The sequence below is a fragment of the Ranitomeya variabilis genome, chromosome 5, assembly GCF_051348905.1.
Source record: "Ranitomeya variabilis isolate aRanVar5 chromosome 5, aRanVar5.hap1, whole genome shotgun sequence".
NCBI lineage: Eukaryota > Metazoa > Chordata > Amphibia > Anura > Dendrobatidae > Ranitomeya > Ranitomeya variabilis.
The window spans coordinates 40,932,552-40,952,026 of NC_135236.1; the positions used below are offsets into that span (position 1 = coordinate 40,932,552).

A 19,475-nucleotide genomic window follows, 5' to 3' on the forward strand; every position below is an offset into this window, starting at 1 on the left:
GCACAGAAGGGCTCACTATGCTTACAGCAGACGAATGGTTGACAGCAGGTCTGAGGTAAATGCTGATAGATGATAAACAAGCGGAATATATACCATAGCACCCTATTCTCACCTCCGTACTGACGCTATTCCAGCAGTGTCGGTGCCAGTTCTCCCCGGAGCTCGGGTGACATTGTTTTGCCATGTGAGACCCCCGAGGGTCCGAGGGCGCAGCAGCTCACTGGCTGCAGGGCTTATGTGGCATAATAATGGCACATGAGCCTCGACACCATCATTGCTGGAAGTGTGTTGACCTGGCCCCTACACCAAGCCGTGGATAAGTAATCAGGAGTTGTTGGACCTTAATGCACCACAAAGCCAATATTGAAGTAAGGATCTATAGAATTGGCTACTAAAAAGCGGAATCACAGTTAGAGGGGTAGTCAAGAACTTTTAACACAGATATAGGTCAGCACTATGAGGCCGGTGGCGTCCATGTGCAGCGCCGCTCATGGTGCAGTGGTCATTTTCAGTACTACAGCACAGCGCTTATAAATGCATGTGATTTGAGCTGCAGTACCGAGAGGGGCCACAAGGTGGAGTCGGTCCGGTGCCGTTACATATCACTTCTGGCTGTTAGTGTAACTATGTGTACGACAGCGCCCCCACAGGCAGAATTTAGGACACATAAAACGCGCACGCAGGCGCAGTATGCTTTCATCACACGCATGCGCAAACAGCCGTTCTCTTCCATCACAACCGCGGTGAGGGACGCAGCCAGCGGGGTGCAGCAAGATGGCGTCTGCTGCGGCTGCGAACGGCAACGGAATGGAGGTGGACGGAGCTGGTGAGTAATCCGCTGGTCAGGAGAGCGGGAATACCACAAAAGAGGTCGGTTAGATGAGGAAGAAGATCGGCGCTGGTGAATGGTCGGTAGGAAAGTGAGCGTGACAGAGCCTCCTGCTGTGCGCCGGAGGTGGTGGGCGGGAGCAAAACGGGGATGTGTAATTGGTTCATTGACCTGTCAGTCAGGTGTGGAGAGGATGTGACGTCACGGTGTTACATTTGTGCCTATAAAGCGCTTGTATGGCGGCTACATTATCAGTGCTGAGGAGCCGCGTCATGTGCCCCCTGTATACAGCTGGTGTACCCCCCGTATACAGCTGGTGTACCCCCCGTATACAGCTGGTGTACCCCCCGTATACAGCTGGTGTACCCCCCGTATACAGCTGGTGTACCCCCCGTATACAGCTGGTGTACCCCCCGTATACAGCTGGTGTACCCCCCGTATACAGCTGGTGTACCCCCCGTATACAGCTGGTGTACCCCCCGTATACAGCTGGTGTACCCCCCGTATACAGCTGGTGTACCCCCCGTATACAGCTGGTGTACCCCCCGTATACAGCTGGTGTACCCCCCGTATACAGCTGCAGTCACTGTGTACATACATTACTGATCCTGAGTTACCTCCTGTATTATACCCCAGAGCTGCACTCACTATTCTGCTGGTGCAGTCACTGTGTGCATACATTACATTACTGATCCTGAGTTACATCCTGTATTATCCTCCAGAGCTGCACTCACTATTCTGCTGGTGCAGTCACTGTGTACATACATTACATTACTGATCCTGAGTTACATCCTGTATTATCCTCCAGAGCTGCACTCACTATTCTGCTGGTGCAGTCACTGTGTACATACTGTACATTACTGATCCTGAGTTACATCCTGTATTATCCTCCAGAGCTGCACGCACTATTCTGCTGGTGCAGTCACTGTGTACATACATTACATTACTGGTCCTGAGTTACCTCCTGTATTATACTCCAGAGCTGCACTCACTATTCTGCTGGTGCAGTCACTGTGTACATACATTACATTACCGATCCTGAGTTACATCATGTATTATACTCCAGAGCTGCACTCACTATTCTGCTGGTGCAGTCACTGTGTACATACATTACATTACTGGTCCTGAGTTACATCCTGTATTATACTCCAGAGCTGCACTCACTATTCTGCTGGTGCAGTCACTGTGTACATACATTACATTACTGATCCTGAGTTACCTCCTGTATTATACTCCAGAGCTGCACTCACTATTCTGCTGGTGCAGTCACTGTGTACATACATTACATTACCGATCCTGAGTTACATCATGTATTATACTCCAGAGCTGCACTCACTATTCTGCTGGTGCAGTCACTGTGTACATACATTACATTACCGATCCTGAGTTACATCCTGTATTATCCTCCAGAGCTGCACTCACTATTCTGCTGGTGCAGTCACTGTGTACATACATTACATTACTGATCCTGAGTTACCTCCTGTATTATACTCCAGAGCTGCACGCACTATTCTGCTGGTGCAGTCACTGTGTACATACATTACATTACTGATCCTGAGTTACCTCCTGTATTATACTCCAGAGCTGCACGCACTATTCTGCTGGTGCAGTCACTGAGTACATACATTACATGACTGATCCTGAGTTACATCCTGTATTATACCCCAGAGCTGCACTCACTATTCTGCTGGTGCAGTCACTGTGTACATACATTACATGACTGATCCTGAGTTACATCCTGTATTATACTCCAGAGCTGCACTCACTATTCTGCTGGTGCAGTCACTGTGTACATACATTACATTACTGATCCTGAGTTACATCCTGTATTATACTCCAGAGCTGCACTCACTATTCTGCTGGTGCAGTCACTGTGTACATACATTACATTACTGATCCTGAGTTACATCCTGTATTATCCTCCAGAGCTGCACTCACTATTCTGCTGGTGCAGTCACTGTGTACATACTGTACATTACTGATCCTGAGTTACATCCTGTATTATCCTCCAGAGCTGCACGCACTATTCTGCTGGTGCAGTCACTGTGTACATACATTACATTACTGATCCTGAGTTACCTCCTGTATTATACTCCAGAGCTGCACGCACTATTCTGCTGGTGCAGTCACTGTGTACATACATTACATTACTGATCCTGAGTTACCTCCTGTATTATACTCCAGAGCTGCACTCACTATTCTGCTGGTGCAGTCACTGTGTACATACATTACATTACTGATCCTGAGTTACCTCCTGTATTATACTCCAGAGCTGCACGCACTATTCTGCTGGTGCAGTCACTGAGTACATACATTACATGACTGATCCTGAGTTACATCCTGTATTATACCCCAGAGCTGCACTCACTATTCTGCTGGTGCAGTCACTGTGTACATACATTACATGACTGATCCTGAGTTACATCCTGTATTATACTCCAGAGCTGCACTCACTATTCTGCTGGTGCAGTCACTGTGTACATACATTACATTACTGATCCTGAGTTACATCCTGTATTATACTCCAGAGCTGCACTCACTATTCTGCTGGTGCAGTCACTGTGTACATACATTACATTACTGATCCTGAGTTACATCCTGTATTATCCTCCAGAGCTGCACTCACTATTCTGCTGGTGCAGTCACTGTGTACATACTGTACATTACTGGTCCTGAGTTACATCCTGTAGATCTTTTATTATAAAAATGAAAAACATAACAACAATAATAGCAGAAAACATAACAAAAATATTAGCCAGAAAATAATCAGTATACTGAACACTGGTCCAGCCGCTCATTCTCTCCTCTCACACATATTATACAGTTTATACAGGACAATAACTTCAGGTCCGGTCACCAAACAAAATAATAATAACAAATAAAATAAACAATGGAAAACAAAGACTATATACAGGAACTTTTTTTTTTTTTTTTTTAGTTTTAAATAAAATAACTACAAATTAAACAAATATATACAATACTACAAGCTATCCTCCATTCCCAACCCCCCGCACTGACCTGAGAGCTGGTCCTGCGTCTCATGCCTCAGTCCATGTCCAACGTCCATAGGCCAGATCAGGCAGTGCCAGTTTTTCCCCCAAACAACCCAGTGTCCCATAGTCCCACAAGATAATCCCACCTCCCCCCCTTTTCCCACCACCCAACCTAACACCTACACCCAATTCTATATCCCCATATACAATATATACATTATATACAGCAGCACACACCACAATAATTACAAAACACGAAGCCCAAGTTCGTCGCCTGCAGCCCTACATCACTGTATAATGATCAAACAAAACAAAAATCTACAGTGTCAGCAGCAGCCCACCACCAGGAAAGGAGATGACCAGACTAGGGCACACTAAAAAAAAAAGCCCCTCCAGAGGAGCGCGGCCCTCCGTGCGCCCAGTCGCCCATACTCCAGAGAGCGCACCTTCACCAGGTCACCGAGTATGGTCCTAAACACATCGTCCACTGGGAGGATTTTTCGTTGCGTCGATACTAAGCACCGTGCGTTCCACGTGTGATACCTAACCACTGCGCTAACTAGAAATAAGGTGCAGCGGTCCCGACCACCCAGGTCTCCGAATGCTCCATAGGCCCATTCCGCATAGGAGAGACCGGCCAGCCGAGACCAGCCAATGAAGGCGCCCACCCTGTTGTACACCTCTGTGTTGAAGGGACAATGAAGCAGGAAGTGGTCCATGCTTTCCAGCAAGGTACCACAATGCTCCCGAGGACAATTCCTGTCCTCAGAGCTCCTACACTTCAGATTGTCCCTCACACACAGTTTCCCATGGAAGCAGCGCCAAGCCAAGTCCCAAAACTTCGAGGGGATCCTGATAGAATTCAAAAGATGCAAACCCACCCCAAGATCCCGACTTGGGCAGTCCCTGAGCGCCAGAGGCCTCTGGAAATGGGTCAACAGAACCCTACTGTCAAGTAGTTTCCTTGGCAGAGTCCTGATCTCCCACATTCCCAGACCCCACCGACGAATTACCTTCAGAACCAAGGTAGCGTAAGCCGGAAGATGTCCATGCGGTGTGCGAAGATCCTTCACTTGCCCTCCTGTCTCCCATTCCTGGAAGAAAGGCTGAAACCATCCCCTACAGGAGAATACCCACGGAGGAGCCCTCTCTTTCCAGAGGTTTGCGATATTGATCTTAATGAAGGTATCCACAAGGAATACCACAGGGTTGACCATACCCAACCCTCCTAGTCTCCTCGTACGGTAAGTAACCTCCCTCTTGACCAGGTTCAGTCTATTCCCCCATAACAGTTGGAAGAACAAACTGTAGACCCGAGTCCAGAGAGATTCCGGCAAGATGCACACACTGCCCAGATAAATCAGTAAAGGGAGCAGGTAAGTTTTGCTCAGGTTTACCCTTTCCCTTAGGGTCAAAGACCAACCCTTCCATTGGTTCACCTTCTGAGTGGCGATCTCTAGCCTGCTGTCCCAATTTTGTTTGGGGTAATCCCCCTGGCCAAATTCGATGCCAAGGACTTTTGCAGAGACTTTGGGTCCTGGAAGGGTGTCCGGGAGATCAAAACCAGGATCTCCTCCTCCCAGCCAGAGACTCTCACACTTATCCCGGTTGATCTTGGACCCGGATGCCTCCGAGTAGCGATCTACCTCTGACATCAGCCACCCTGCCTCCTCGTGAGAGGAAGCAAACACAGTGACATCATAGGCATACGCAACCACCCTCAGAGTGGCTTCCGGTGCTGCCTGATCCATCCCGATCCCGGCCAACGGTCCACGCTCCACCCTCCTAAGAAGAGGGTCAATCGCAAACACGTACAGCAGCGGGCTCAAGGGACAACCCTGGCGAACACCGGACCCAACCTCAAAAGAGCTACCAATCCAACCATTCACAAGCGGGAAACTCTCTGCCCCACTGTACAAGGTCTTAAGCCAATCAACAAACCCCCCCGGCAGGCCATATCTCAGAAGGACGGACCAGAGGTACTCGTGATTAACCCGATCAAACGCTTTTGCCTGGTCCAGTGACAGCATGTACCCCTTCCAGTGACCAGCCCTACCCTGCTCCACTGCCTCTCGGACACAGAGCACAGCACTAAATGTGCTGCGGCCTGGAACAGAGCAATGCTGGGCCCCCGAAAGGAGTCGGGGTGCAAATTTCACCAGCCGATTAAACAGCACCTTTGCCAGAACCTTCCTGTCTGCATTGAGAAGCGCTATGGGACGCCAATTCTCAATGCAAGACGGGTCCTTACCCTTTGACAAGATGATCAGAGCAGACCTCCTCATTGACTTCGGCAGAGTGCCCGAGGAAAGACACTCATTGAATACCTCAGTCAAGAGGGGAACCAAAACGTCCTTAAAGGTCTTATAAAATTCAGATGTTAAGCCATCTGGACCAGGCGATTTTTTTGGGAGCAAGCCCTTCAATCGCCAACTGAACTTCCTCTTCCCTGATCATTTCTGTCAAAACGTCAAGAGAGGGGTCTACCCCTGGTTCGGGGACAGCTTCTGCCAGGAAAGCCGACATCTCATCCCAATCAAGATCCCTCTTCCCCAAGAGGTGCGAGTAGAAGGATCTGACAACCTCCAGGATCCCTGATCTGGATCGCCTCAGGGACCCCGTAGTGTCGACCAGTCCTGTAACCACTTTACTATTCACTGACATCTTGCAGTTTCTGTAAGGGTCGGGCGAGCGGTACTTCCCGTAATCCCTCTCAAAAACCAAAGATGCGTGTCTATCGTACTGACACCTCATAAGCAAAGATTTCACTCTGGAGATCTCCTCGCGGCTACCTCCAGTTGAGACAAGATGCTCGAGTTTCCTCCTCAGACCCTGATACAGGCGGTACCTGCTCAGACTCCTGAGGCTCGAGAGCTGGCGGAAGAATCTCGCCACCCTTTCCTTGAACATCTCCCACCACTCTGACCTACTACTACAAAGATCCAGTAAGGGTACCTGGCTCTGAAGAAAATCCTCAAAGGACTGTCTTATCTCCGCTTCTTCCAAGAGAGACGAATTGAGCCTCCAAAAGCCTCTTCCCATCCGGAGGGTCTCTGTAACATTCAGAGAAAACAAAATTAAACAGTGGTCGGAGAACTCCACCTCAACAACAGACACTGCTGAAGAGACAGCTTCCTCCTTTAAATAAAACCTATCTATTCTGGACCTACAGTTACCTCTATGATAGGTGAACCCCTCGTGGCCTGGGGTGTGCCGAATGTGGGCATCCACCAGGCGAGCCTCACTAGCTATACTATTAAGGGCGACGCTATCATAAGTCAGCTTGTCTCTGGAACCTCCTCTATCTCGGGGCCTCGTGACAGCATTGAAGTCCCCTCCAAAGACAACCTGCCGACTTGTAAAAAGGTAGGGCTTGATCCTCATAAAGAGACACTTCCGGTCCCACTTAGATTGGGGACCATAGATGTTAATGAGCCGGAGCTCTTGTCCCTTCATGAGGACATCTAAGATCAGGCACCTCCCCATTTCTAACTCAATAACCCGTCGGCATTCCACCGGTGCGGTAAAAAGGACCGCCACTCCGCTATACGGCTCGGCCGCAAGAGACCAATAGGAGGGCCCGAGTCTCCACTCCCTCTTAGCTTTAAACACATCTGCCATGTTTGGCAGCCTGGTCTCTTGCAAAAAGAAAATGTCAGCTTCAACCCGGCTGAGAAAATCAAAGGCCGCAAATCTAGCTGTATTTGACTTTATGCTGGCGACATTAATGGACGCCAGCGTCAACGGAGTGGGTTCCGCCATCATTGGTGATTGAGTTAGATGGCTTTCTTTTTCCCACTCCCCTTATCCTCTGCCTCAGAGGAGGAATCCTTCCCCCTCTTTAATGACATGGAGGTATCCATTTCCACGCGTTTTTTATTTTTTTCGTCCTCGTCTCCGGACTCTGGGCCAGTCCCTCCCTCCAAGGATCTTACGTTCCCAGAAGGAGGAGACTCGGCGCCCCCTGTGAGCCCCGCCGAAGCCAGAACCTCACCCTCAGCTTCCTCCTCAGAGGAAGAGATGTTTTCAAGGGCTTGGAACCGGTTAGAAAGACCAACCAGAGGGGAGTCGGTTTTTCCTTCCTTAGGTACCTTGGTCAGAGTGAGAGAAGATTTTTTTATCTCCCTTCTTTCTCTTCTTTTTGGTGCCGAGCTTACGCTTGTCCTCTAGCCACTGCCTATTATCCTCATCCATACTTTCATAATGGGAGGACTCTGAGGCAGTGGCACTCTCCTCCCTGTGGATCCTCCTGACCTCCTCATCCAACTCATCATCCCTTGGGGCCTCAGCAGCAAGACTGGCATCCAGGACAGGGGCCGCCCCAGTAGCCCGAGGCTCGCCCAGCTCCCTATCCTGTCTGCGCTTGTCTAGATGCCTTAGCTGGGCAGGCGTCTTTTTATTGCTTTTCTTCCTTGGCCCCTCAGCTCCTTCACCCTTGCTAGTCCCTTCCCCAGCAGAATCAGCCTCACGGCTTTCTCCCACCGGGGTCACGACTGCGTTAGCGAAGGAGCGAGGACAACGGCTGAATGGGTGACCTAACTCACCACACAGGTGGCACCTAATCTCCACACAAGATGCAGCAAGATGGCCGACATCCCCACACAATGCACACTTCTGCACAGTGCAGTTTGCGCTGAAGTGTGTGGGGTCACCGCACTTGTGACAGAGCTTCGGTTGCCCCTGGTAGAAGACCAGGATACGATCCCTACCCAGGAAGGCAGATGATGGTATGTGGGCAACCGTACCACCTGAACGCTTAAGTTTTACCATAAACGTCCAGGCCCCTGACCAGATGCCAAACTCGTCACGGTTTTTCTTTGGCATCTCCACTACCTCTCCATACCGGCCAAGCCACGTCATGATGTCATAACAAGAAAGCGACTCGTTACATGTCATCACGGTCACTTTCTTGACTTGATTTTGGCGAGACACCGCCTGAACGGCAAAGTCTCGCCAGCCGGGCTCATTTTTTGCCAACTCATAGTTCGACCAGAAAAGTTCAAGCCCCTCCGGCCGAACAAAGCTGACATCAAACTCAGGTGTGGAATAGGGATGTATCAAGGCGTAGATGTCAATCGCCTTGAAGCCCATCCTCAGCAGGAGCTCCACAACCTTCGACCTTGGAGGACACGCATCACTGCCCCTCCACCGAAGACGGACCACATTCCTACACACACTACCCGGCCCGGCTGTTGGGAGGGACCACACTGTATCCCCCCCTCTTTGCTCTCGGAAGGCCCCGAGGCCATGCCTCTCTATCCAGAAGGATAGATCAACCTCTCGACCCTCTACCATTAGTGATCTCTCTCCCTTCTTTAGAGCCTCCAGGAGACGCCGTTGCAACATGCCGTCCCCAGAGCCCAGAGACGAGGAGGACGCCCTATTTCCCCCGGAGGTGACAGCGGCATAACTCCTGACAGGTGCTGCCACCACCGGGGGGGCAACCGGACCAGTGACCACATCCACACCAACAGTATCACCATTACCCACCTCCATAACCTCCTCACCCTCCACCAAACCAGCAACCACACCACTAGACAAAGAGTTTTCCTCATCCATACCCACCACCACATTCACTCCTGCTGGACCAGTGACAACAGGGGGTGACATTTTGGCCTCCGCATCATCAGGCACAAGGGGCTGAGTCTCCTCCACAGAACTGGAGGTGACCTCACCCCTGGTTTTATGTGTGCCCTCCGCATCATCAGTTGATATTTTCCGCTGCTTCATGGTTGCTACCAGGCGCCGCTGATCTTTCGCTGTTGTGAGGCACCGCTGATCCTTAGCATCAGGATCTTGTTGACCAGCGGCGCCAACACAGAACAGGACTTTGGTGGGAGGACCGGAACGCCCAGCCCCGGTAACCCCCTCACACTGCCGCCGCTTCTCAACTAAGTGATCAGCGGCAACAGCATTCAGGGGCACCGAGGCTACCGGAGCTGCCCCTGACACCAGGCTGCTCCCCCCTCCCACTGGGGAGCGCACCACAGTATCGTGGCCTGATTTTTCGCCCGCCGCCGGGCCGCCCTCACTGTCCAGCCTCTCGGCTGATGCACCTGCTGCTACGTCCCCGCTACTACAAGCAGAAACGGAGCTCTGCGCCTCACTACATTGCTTTGTAGTCTCCCCGCGCCTTTGCACCGGATCCACAGCAGAACCCGGGCTGGGCTGGGCAACGGGGCTTATACAGCGAGCTGACCCTGCAGCCGACTCAGGGGGTACAGGGAGGGGGGCATATACATAGCTTACCGCTTCCTGCAGCTTAGGTTTGATCTTCTTCACCTTTTTTTTCCGGCCCCCAGGTGCCTCCTCTGGCAAATCATCACCAAGATGGAAGTTCTGAAGGCACACTGGGGACTCCAGGAGCTTGATCTCGGCCATTAGTGCCCCTCCCTGGTCGATGTCACTGTCCTCCCCAGAGCCAGCAGAACTGCGACGAGATGTCATTGTCGCCTGTCCAGCAGGGAGCTCGCTGCACGTGGCCTGTGAGTGACTAAGCAGGCTGCCAGGTGGGGCTTTCTGCTGGTCATCATCCTCCTCCTCATCATCATCATCCACCTGGCACTCAGGCTGCAGCCCCATCTGCCTTTGCTCTCTGTTATCAGCCATTTCTCTGAATCGATCTTCATTAATAAGTTTTTCCTTAAATGGTCCACTTTTTTCTCTGATGAAAGCTTTTCTGACTTCAAGCTCATTGATGTCATCCTTCAGTCTCCTTACCTCTGCCTGGAGCTGATTCTTCCTCGGTTTGGAGGAACCTGCAGCTTTGTTGCTTGTGCAGCGCAGCTCCTCTCGGAGCCTCGTGATGGTCTTGCTTGCGTCTTCATACTCACGGAGGTGGCTCATGACCCGGGAGGCATAGGTGGACACAGACTCCCGGGGGCTCTGCAGCGCCCAACCCTCTTCAGTGAGGTCGGCCTCACCTCCGTGAGCACTCAGCTTTCCTCCAGAAGGACCGCCATCTTGCACACTAGCAGGCTTCTCTTCCATGGAAGCCTTGCGGCTTCTCTGGGTCTCTGCAGACCTGGGGGGAGTAGGAGCCACATTGCTGCGACTCCTGGTGGAGCGTCTCACCCCCGAATCCTCTGATGTGCAGGCTGGTTGCTGGTTCCTTCTGCCCCCCGCCAGCCTGGTCCGGGAAGCAGAAGCCTGGGACTTGGCTCCTTCACTCATCCCAGGAAACCCACTCCCTCCCTGGGTAAGAGAGAGAGCAGGTCCCCGGGTGGAGAGGTGGTGGTTCTCAGGAGCTCAGGAGCACACTGCAGGTTCAGCAGCGACCGCACCCACAATCAGCACAGTGAGTAGCAGCTGAGCAGAGCTGCACTCACTATCCTGCTGGTGCAGTCACTGTGTACATACATTACATTACTGATCCTGAGTTACATCCTGTATTATACCCCAGAGCTGCACTCACTATTCTGCTGGTGCAGTCACTGTGTACATACTGTACATTACTGATCCTGAGTTACATCCTGTATTATTCCCCAGAGCTGCACTCACTATTCTGCTGGTGCAGTCACTGTGTACATACATTACATTACTGATCCTGAGTATCATCCTGTATTATACTCCAGAGCTGCACTCACTATTCTGCTGGTGCAGTCACTATGTACATACATTACATTACTGATCCTGAGTTACATCCTGTATTATACCCCAGAGCTGCACTCACCCTTCTGCTGGTGCGGTCCCTGTGATGTCGCTGACACTTGCTGTGCTTCTCTCCTGTCCCCCTGTAGTTGCCCCCGCGGTGATGGCTCAGGGGGTCACCGGCAGTGTGGCTGTGGCTCTTCACCCCTTGGTGATCCTGAATATCTCTGACCACTGGATCCGGATGAGGTCCCAGGAGGGCCGCCCCGTGCAGGGTAAGTGTCCGCTCCCCCCGCCCCGGTGCCGCCCCGCTGCCCCCCCCGCTCAGCTGTCGCTCCTCTCCCTGCAGTGATCGGGGCGCTCATCGGGAAGCAGGAAGGACGGAACATCGAGGTGATGAACTCGTTCGAGCTTCTGTCCCAGATCAACGATGAGAAGATCACCATCAACAAGGAATACTACTACACCAAGGAGGAGCAGTGTGAGCAGTAGGGGCCCACAGGGAGCGGTGTACACCCCTGTTACAGACTGTAGGGGGCGCCAGGTTCCACATTCTGGGGCATTGCTGCAGTAACCTTTAACCCTTTTATACTGTTTTTCATTTTTTTGTTTTCTTTTAAATTTCTGCAGTTAAACAGGTGTTTAAGGAAATGGAGTTCCTGGGCTGGTACACGACGGGAGGTCCCCCCGACCCCTCCGATATTCACGTACACAAACAGGTACGTGGAAACTTCTATAGCTCCAGAGCTGCATTCTCTGTTCTACTGTTGCATCGTGTATTATACGTCCGGTCAGCTGCATTCATACTTCTGCTCTCACATCACGTCTTATACTTCATCCACTGCTCGAGCATTATTGTCACATCCCACTGTTCTATCTGGAGCTGTATTTACACTTCTGCTTTACAGCCCATCTTAAACTCATACTTTGGTGACTGCGCTGGCCGCTCCATTACAGATAGATACCAGCTGCCTGCTTCTTCCCTAAATAGTTCTTGTATAATTTGGAGGTGGCTTTGGGTCATTGTCCTGTTGTAGGATGAAATTGGCTCCAACAAGCGCTGTCCACAGGGTATGGCATGGCGTTGTAAAATGGAGTGATAGTCTTCCTTATTCAAAATCCCTTTTACCTTGTACAAATCTCCCACTTTACCAGCACCAAAGCAACCCCAGACCATCACATTACCTCCACCATGCTTGACAGATGGCGTCAGGCACTCTTCCAGCATCTTCTCAGTTGTTCTGCATCTTACAAATGTTCTTCTGTGTGATCCAAACACCTCACACTTGGATTCGTCTGTCCATGACACTTTTTTCCAATCTTCCTCTGACCAATGTCTGTGTTCTTTTGCCCATATTAATCTTTTCCTTTTATTAGCCAGTCTCAGATATGGCTTTTCCTTTGCCACTCTGCCCTGAAGGCCAGCATCCTGGATTTGCCTCTTCACTGTAGACATTGACACTGGCATTTTGTGTGTACTATTTAATGAAGCTGCCAGTTGAGGACCTATGAGGCGTCAATTTCTCACACTACTGACTCTAATGTACTTGTCTCGTTGCTCAGTTGTGCAGCGCGGCCTCCCACTTCTCTTTCTACTCTGGTTACAGCCTGTTTGTGCTCTCCTCTGAAGGGAGTGGGACACACCGTTGTGGGAAATCTTCGGTTTCTTGCACGGAATAGCCTTCATTTCTAAGAACAAGAATAGACTGTCGAGTTTCACTTGAAAGTTCTTTTGTTCTGGCCATTTTGAGAGTTTAATGGAACCATCAAATGTAATGCTCCAGATTCACAACTAGCTCAAAGGAAGGTCAGGTTTATAGCTTCTCTAATCAGCCAAACTGTTTTCAGCTGTGCTAGCATACTTGCACAAGGGTTTTCAAGGGTATTCTAACCATCCATTAGCCTTCTTACACAGTTAGGGTACCGTCACACAGTGCCATTTTCATCGCTACGACGGCACGATTCGTGACGTTGCAGCGTCGTATGATTATCGCTCCAGCGTCGTAGACTGCGGTCACACGTTGCAATACACGGCGCTGGAGCGATAATTTCATGACGTATTTGCGATGTAGAAGCCGTTGGTTACTGTGCGCACATCATATACAACCTGTGTCACACGATGCAATCATGCCGCCACAGCGGGACACTAGACGACTAAAGAAAGTTTCAAACGATCTGCTACGACGTACGATTCTCAGCGGGGATCCGGATCGCAGTAGCGTGTCAGACACAACGATATCGTAACGATATCGCTAGAACGTCACGAATCGTGCCGTCGTAGCGATGAAAATGGCACTGTGTGACGGTACCCTTAGCAAACACAAAATACCATAAGAACACTGGAGTGATGATTGTTGGAAATGGGCCTCCATACACCTATGAAGATATTTTCCTACAGCAAAACACGGAGTATAGATCCACCCGCAAGACTCAATATAAAATCATAACAACTCTTTATTTGGGAATATATATAAACAGTAAAACACTTGACAGACAGGTTACATTAATAGTACATGTATGGCGGACACGAAGACACTCACAGTGGCACCAGGGAAACAGAAAAAGCCAATGATTGACCAGGGCAGGTGATAACCATCATGAGGTATATCATGTATCATTTAAAGTGCATAATGCAGATGGACATCACCACTACCTGGTAAATCACTAAATGTATAGATATAATTTAATAGCAGGCAATCGTGTAGATGTGTATGGCACAAGTAGCCAACCAAGTATACTGCCATACCTAGTGATTTGCCATAGAAGTCAGTACACAGTGACAAAATAAGGCTTAGCCTGTCTTACCCAAATATCTCGGTGCTGGTGTCAGTCCGGCGGCCCCGACGCGCGTTTCGCGTTAGGCTTCCTCGGGGGGTCGTATTGGGGAGAGATTTCGGTCACGTGGGTACAGTAACAGGAGCATTAAACGTGGGTACAATCGGGCCAAAAATCAGAAAAGGTGTGAGTTACTATCACAACCACCTAAGATGAAAAAGAAGGAGGATGGGAAAATCAGATATATCTCCACATTTAACCATCAATGGGGGTTAATGAGAACCATCCTTAGAAGACACTGGCCCATTTTAAAAACAGAACCAACTTTAGCCAAGTGTCTCTCAGATGAACCTTTGACGGCACGGAGATCCAAAAATCTGAGAGATATCTTGGTTCGAAGTCATTATGTCTCAAAAGCTCCACCTATTTTTGGTACTGGGAAGAAAAAGTGGGGATTTTTCCCATGTGGAGATTGTTTGGCATGTCGCAATCATGTGAGGACTCTATCATTTGCTTCTGTTGACGGCAAGAGAGAATTTAAAATTACGGACTATATTTCCTGTAGTACCTCTTTTGTTTACATGGCAAAATGCACATGCGGCCTATCTTACGTGGGACTGACCTCACGTGAGTTGAGGATCAGGACTCGGGAACACATCAGAGATATAGCAGCGAAAGAAACAAAGGATGTGGGTTCCCTCAAAACGATACCCAGACATTTTTACAAACACCACCAATGTAACCCTAAAGATCTAAGTGTCTTCGGTATAGATCATGTGAGGAGTGGAATGAGGGGTGGAGACTTAAAGAAAAAATTAGCACAACTTGAATGTCGATGGATTGCGGTGTTGGGGACGTTGTCCCCTCACGGCCTAAACGAACAACTTAGTTTTGCTCCATTTTTATAGATATGAAGAGCTGGGTCCGTTTATAAATTCCCTGTGTCTGGATTTTAATTTTGTGAAAAAACATACGACCCCCCGAGGAAGCCTAACGCGAAACGCGCGTCGGGGCCGCCGGACTGACACCAGCACCGAGATATTTGGGTAAGACAGGCTAAGCCTTATTTTGTCACTGTGTACTGACTTCTATGGCAAATCACTAGGTATGGCAGTATACTTGGTTGGCTACTTGTGCCATACACATCTACACGATTGCCTGCTATTAAATTATATCTATACATTTAGTGATTTACCGGGTAGTGGTGATGTCCATCTGCATTATGCACTTTAAATGATACATGATATACCTCATGATGGTTATCACCTGCCCTGGTCAATCATTGGCTTTTTCTGTTTCCCTGGTGCCACTGTGAGTGTCTTCGTGTCCGCCATACATGTACTATTAATGTAACCTGTCTGTCAAGTGTTTTACTGTTTATATATATTCCCAAATAAAGAGTTGTTATGATTTTATATTGAGTCTTGCGGGTGGATCTATACTCCGTGTTTTGCTGTAGGAAATTATTAATAGTGTAGTTTTGCCCTGTTATTTATTTATTGTCCCTGATAGGGTGCAACCCTATGGTAGGTCTGCACTGATATGCATCAGTGGTGTCTGTATTTAGGACTTACCTATGAAGATATTGCATTACAAACCAGACGTTTGCAGCTAGAAGAGTCATTTACCACATTAATAATGTATAGAGTGTATTTCTGAATCATTTCATGTTGGCTTCATTGGAAAAAACTGTGCTTTTCTTGAAAAAAATAAGGACATTTCTAAGTGACCCTAAACTTTGGAACGGTAGTGTAAACATAATTGGATTGTTGCGGGTGTATTTCATCCAGAGCTGCATTCACAGTTCTGCTGTCGCATCATGTCTCCTAATCCAGTCACATCCGGAGCTGTAAATAATTTTATAATCCAATTACATCCACAGATGCAGGTAGAATTCTGTTATTACATTGTATCTTAAAATCCAGTCACATCCAGAGCTGCATTTGTACTTCTCCCGTTACATCTTGTATTCTGGCTACATTTGAAGCCACGTTTACCATTCTGCTGTTGCTTTATATCATATAATGGGCGGCTATGCTTACAGCTGTATTTCTCATTTCATTATTACACCAGGTCACATCCAGATTTACATTCACACTTGTTATCCCAGGCACATGCAGAGCTGCATTCATAGTTCTGCTTTTCATCACGTTTTATATTCCAGCCACATCCAGAGCTGTATGCACAATCCTGCTATTACATAATGACTGTCAGCTGCTATCTCATCTCCCTCATTAATATTCGTAGCCTCTAAGCCCCTCCCTTATGACTCTTCCTCCAGGTGTGTGAGATCATCGAGTCTCCGCTCTTCCTGAAGCTGAACCCTATGACGAAGCATACAGACGTGAGTATGGCCTCCCCTCCCCTGCCCGCGGTCCTGTCCTGCCCGCGGTCCTGTCCTGCCCGCGGTCCTGTCCTGCCCGCGGTCCTGTCCTGCCCGCGGTCCTGTCCTGCCCGCGGTCCTGTCCTGCCCGCTGACGCTCGTGTCCTCCGCAGCTCCCAGTCAGCGTGTACGAGTCGGTGATTGACATCGTGAATGGAGAGGTGAGCAGACGCCGATGGGGCCGGTCCTCGTGATGTTGCCATTTGGCATCTCTTCACCTGTTACCTCTTTCCTCCCCCAGGCCACCATGTTGTTGGCGGAGCTCCCGTACACCCTCGCCACCGAAGAAGCGGAAAGAATTGGCGTGGATCACGTCGCACGTATGACGGCCACCGGCAGCGGAGAAAACTCCACAGGTACACACGGCGGTTGCAGAGCTGGATTTGCCATGTAGTCATTATTACAAACCTGGCTCTGCTACATCCCTTCTCCATGTGTCGTTGCAGTGGCAGAACATCTCATCGCCCAGCACAGCGCCATCAAGATGCTGCACAGCAGAGTGCGGCTCATCCTGGAGTACGTGAAGGCGGCGGAGGCAGGTAAAGTCACCCATCCAGCGCCGCGCGTCCTCCCCATCCCAATATATCCACCCCCTGATCTCTGCGCTCCTCTTATTCTGTAGGGGAGGTCCCGTTTAACCATGAGATCCTGCGGGAAGCCTCCGCGCTCTGCCACTGCCTCCCCGTCCTCAGCACCGACAAGTTCAAGACAGATTTCTATGATGTAAGTACGGCAGCCACTCTGGTGCGCCCCCTACTGGTGAACTGCTGAGGTCACGTGACCTGGTACTACAACATTTTCCATCCTTCCCCTGATCCATCTAGAAAACGTGTACAGATGCACATATACACTCGCCTCTCACAGCTGAGGTTCTGTTACAGTTGTATCCAAATCCAGCAGCGCCATGATCCTCTTCTCCGGTCCTGATCGTTTGGTGCAGTGTTGCCAGTCCGGACTTCGTCAGCACTGGATGCTATTGTAATGGCACTTCAGCTGTGAGAAGTATCCAGGGCCAAGGTATCCTATAGGATAGGCCATGGATGTCCGATCCAGAGCTGTGTGACACCCGCTTCTGCTACTATCCGCTGTTATCAGCCCCTGTGGTGGATGGATCAGCGCCATGCACCGTATAGTGGCCATTACCAGGTACTGCAGCTACCATTCACTGTAATGGGACACGCATTGATCCGATACTGATGACCAAAGTCCTGGACTTGCCTTGGTTCAGACTCTGAATGTTTCCAGTCATTGACAGCCATCTTGAAAAAATGTTTTTCCCACCGGTTTGTCTCTGCGGCATGTTCTCACTCGGTGTTATTTCACCCCCGACAGCAATGTAACGACGTGGGCTTGATGTCTTACCTGGGCACCATCACCAAGACCTGCAACACCATGAACCAGTTCGTCAATAAATTCAACATCCTGTACGACCGGCAGGGGATCGGCCGGAGGATGAGGGGCCTCTTCTTCTGACACGGTGGTGATGAGGACTGTGAGCGGAGTTTTGTGTGTTACGTCATTGGAAATAAAGATTCTCTAACGGTCATGTGACCTGCGCCCGCTGTTCCTCGTTATACCCCTAGTAATGGCGGCAGCCACCCCCGGCATACAGAAGAGACGAGAAGAACCCCCTCAATATTGGCGCCAGTTATCCTATGGATTGGGGGGAATGTCCTGATCACTGGGACAGAGCTGGGGCGATGCCGAAAAAAAGATGGTGGGGAAGGATAGGGATGCAGTTGTCTATGAGACTGCATGCTGAGAGAGGGGAGATGTAGTTGTCTATGAGACTGCACGCCGAGAGAGGGGAGATGTAGTTGTCTGAGACTGCACGCTGTGAGAGGGGAGATGCAGTTGTCTATGAGACTGCATGCTGAGAGAGGGGAGATGTAGTTGTCTGAGACTGCACGCTGTGAGAGGGGAGATGCAGTTGTCTATGAGACTGCACGCCGAGAGAGGGGTGATGTAGTTGTCTGAGACTGCACGCTGTGAGAGGGGAGATGCAGTTGTCTACGAGACTGCATGCTGAGAGAGGGGAGATGCAGTTGTCTACGAGACTGCACGCTGAGAGAGGGGAGATGCAGTTGTCTACGAGACTGCACGCCGAGAGAGGGGAGATGCAGTTGTCTACGAGACTGCACGCCGAGAGAGGGGAGATGCAGTTGTCTACGAGACTGCACGCTGTGAGGGGGGAGATGTAGTTGTCTGAGACTGCAAGCTGTGAGAGGGGAGATGCAGTTGTCTATGAGACTGCATGCTGAGAGAGGGGAGATGTAGTTGTCTGAGACTGCACGCTGTGAGAGGGGAGATGCAGCTGTCTATGAGACTGCATGCTGAGAGAGGGGAGATGTAGTTGTCTGAGACTGCACGCTGTGAGAGGGGAGATGCAGTTGTCTACGAGACTGCATGCTCAGAGAGGGGAGTTGTAATTGTCTATGAGACTGCACGCTGTGATAGGGGAGATGTAGTTGTCTATGAGACTGCATGCAGTGAGAGGGGAGATGCAGTTGTCTATGAGACTGCACGCTGAGAGAGGGGAGATGTAGTTGTCTATGAGACTGCACGCTGAGAGGGGAGATGCAGTTGTCTATGAGACTGCACGCTGAGAGAGGGGAGATGTAGTTGTCTATGAGACTGCACGCTGAGAGGGGAGATGCAGTTGTCTATGAGACTGCACGCTGAGAGAGGGGAGATGTAGTCTATGAGACTGCATGCTGTGAGAGGGGAGATGTAGTTGTCTATGAGACTGCATGCTGTGAGGGGAGATGCAGTTGTCTATGAGACTGCACACTGAGAGAGGGGAGATGCAGTTGTCTTATGAGACTGCACGCTGAGAGAGGGGAGATGCAGTTGTCTATGAGACTGCACGCTGAGAGGGGAGATGCAGTTGTCTATGAGACTGCAC

At 50.0% G+C, this 19,475-nt stretch overlaps 1 protein-coding gene across 1 annotated transcript; it reads left to right on the forward strand.

Moving 5' to 3' along the window:
* Nucleotides 1–681: 681 nt before the first annotated feature.
* COPS6 (COP9 signalosome subunit 6) lies at nt 682–18,126 on the forward strand. The gene is made up of 10 exons (XM_077261692.1): nt 682–826; nt 11,562–11,687; nt 11,762–11,893; nt 12,043–12,131; nt 16,469–16,531; nt 16,684–16,731; nt 16,812–16,926; nt 17,017–17,109; nt 17,193–17,293; nt 17,903–18,126. Exons 1-10 carry the CDS (start codon nt 775–777, stop codon nt 18,041–18,043), a joined length of 960 nt encoding a protein of 319 aa, XP_077117807.1. The 5' UTR covers nt 682–774; the 3' UTR covers nt 18,044–18,126.
* Nucleotides 18,127–19,475: the final 1,349 nt, after the last annotated feature.

Bases quoted from the DNA above. Each gene is read 5' to 3' on its own strand.
- COPS6 (XM_077261692.1), top strand. From the start codon at position 775: ATGGCGTCTGCTGCGGCTGCGAACGGCAACGGAATGGAGGTGGACGGA. The intron at 827-11,561 runs GTGAGTAATCCG...GTCCCCCTGTAG, and splicing joins AATGGAGGTGGACGGAGCTG to TTGCCCCCGCGGTGATGGCT. The intron at 16,927-17,016 runs GTACACACGGCG...GTGTCGTTGCAG, and splicing joins CAGCGGAGAAAACTCCACAG to TGGCAGAACATCTCATCGCC.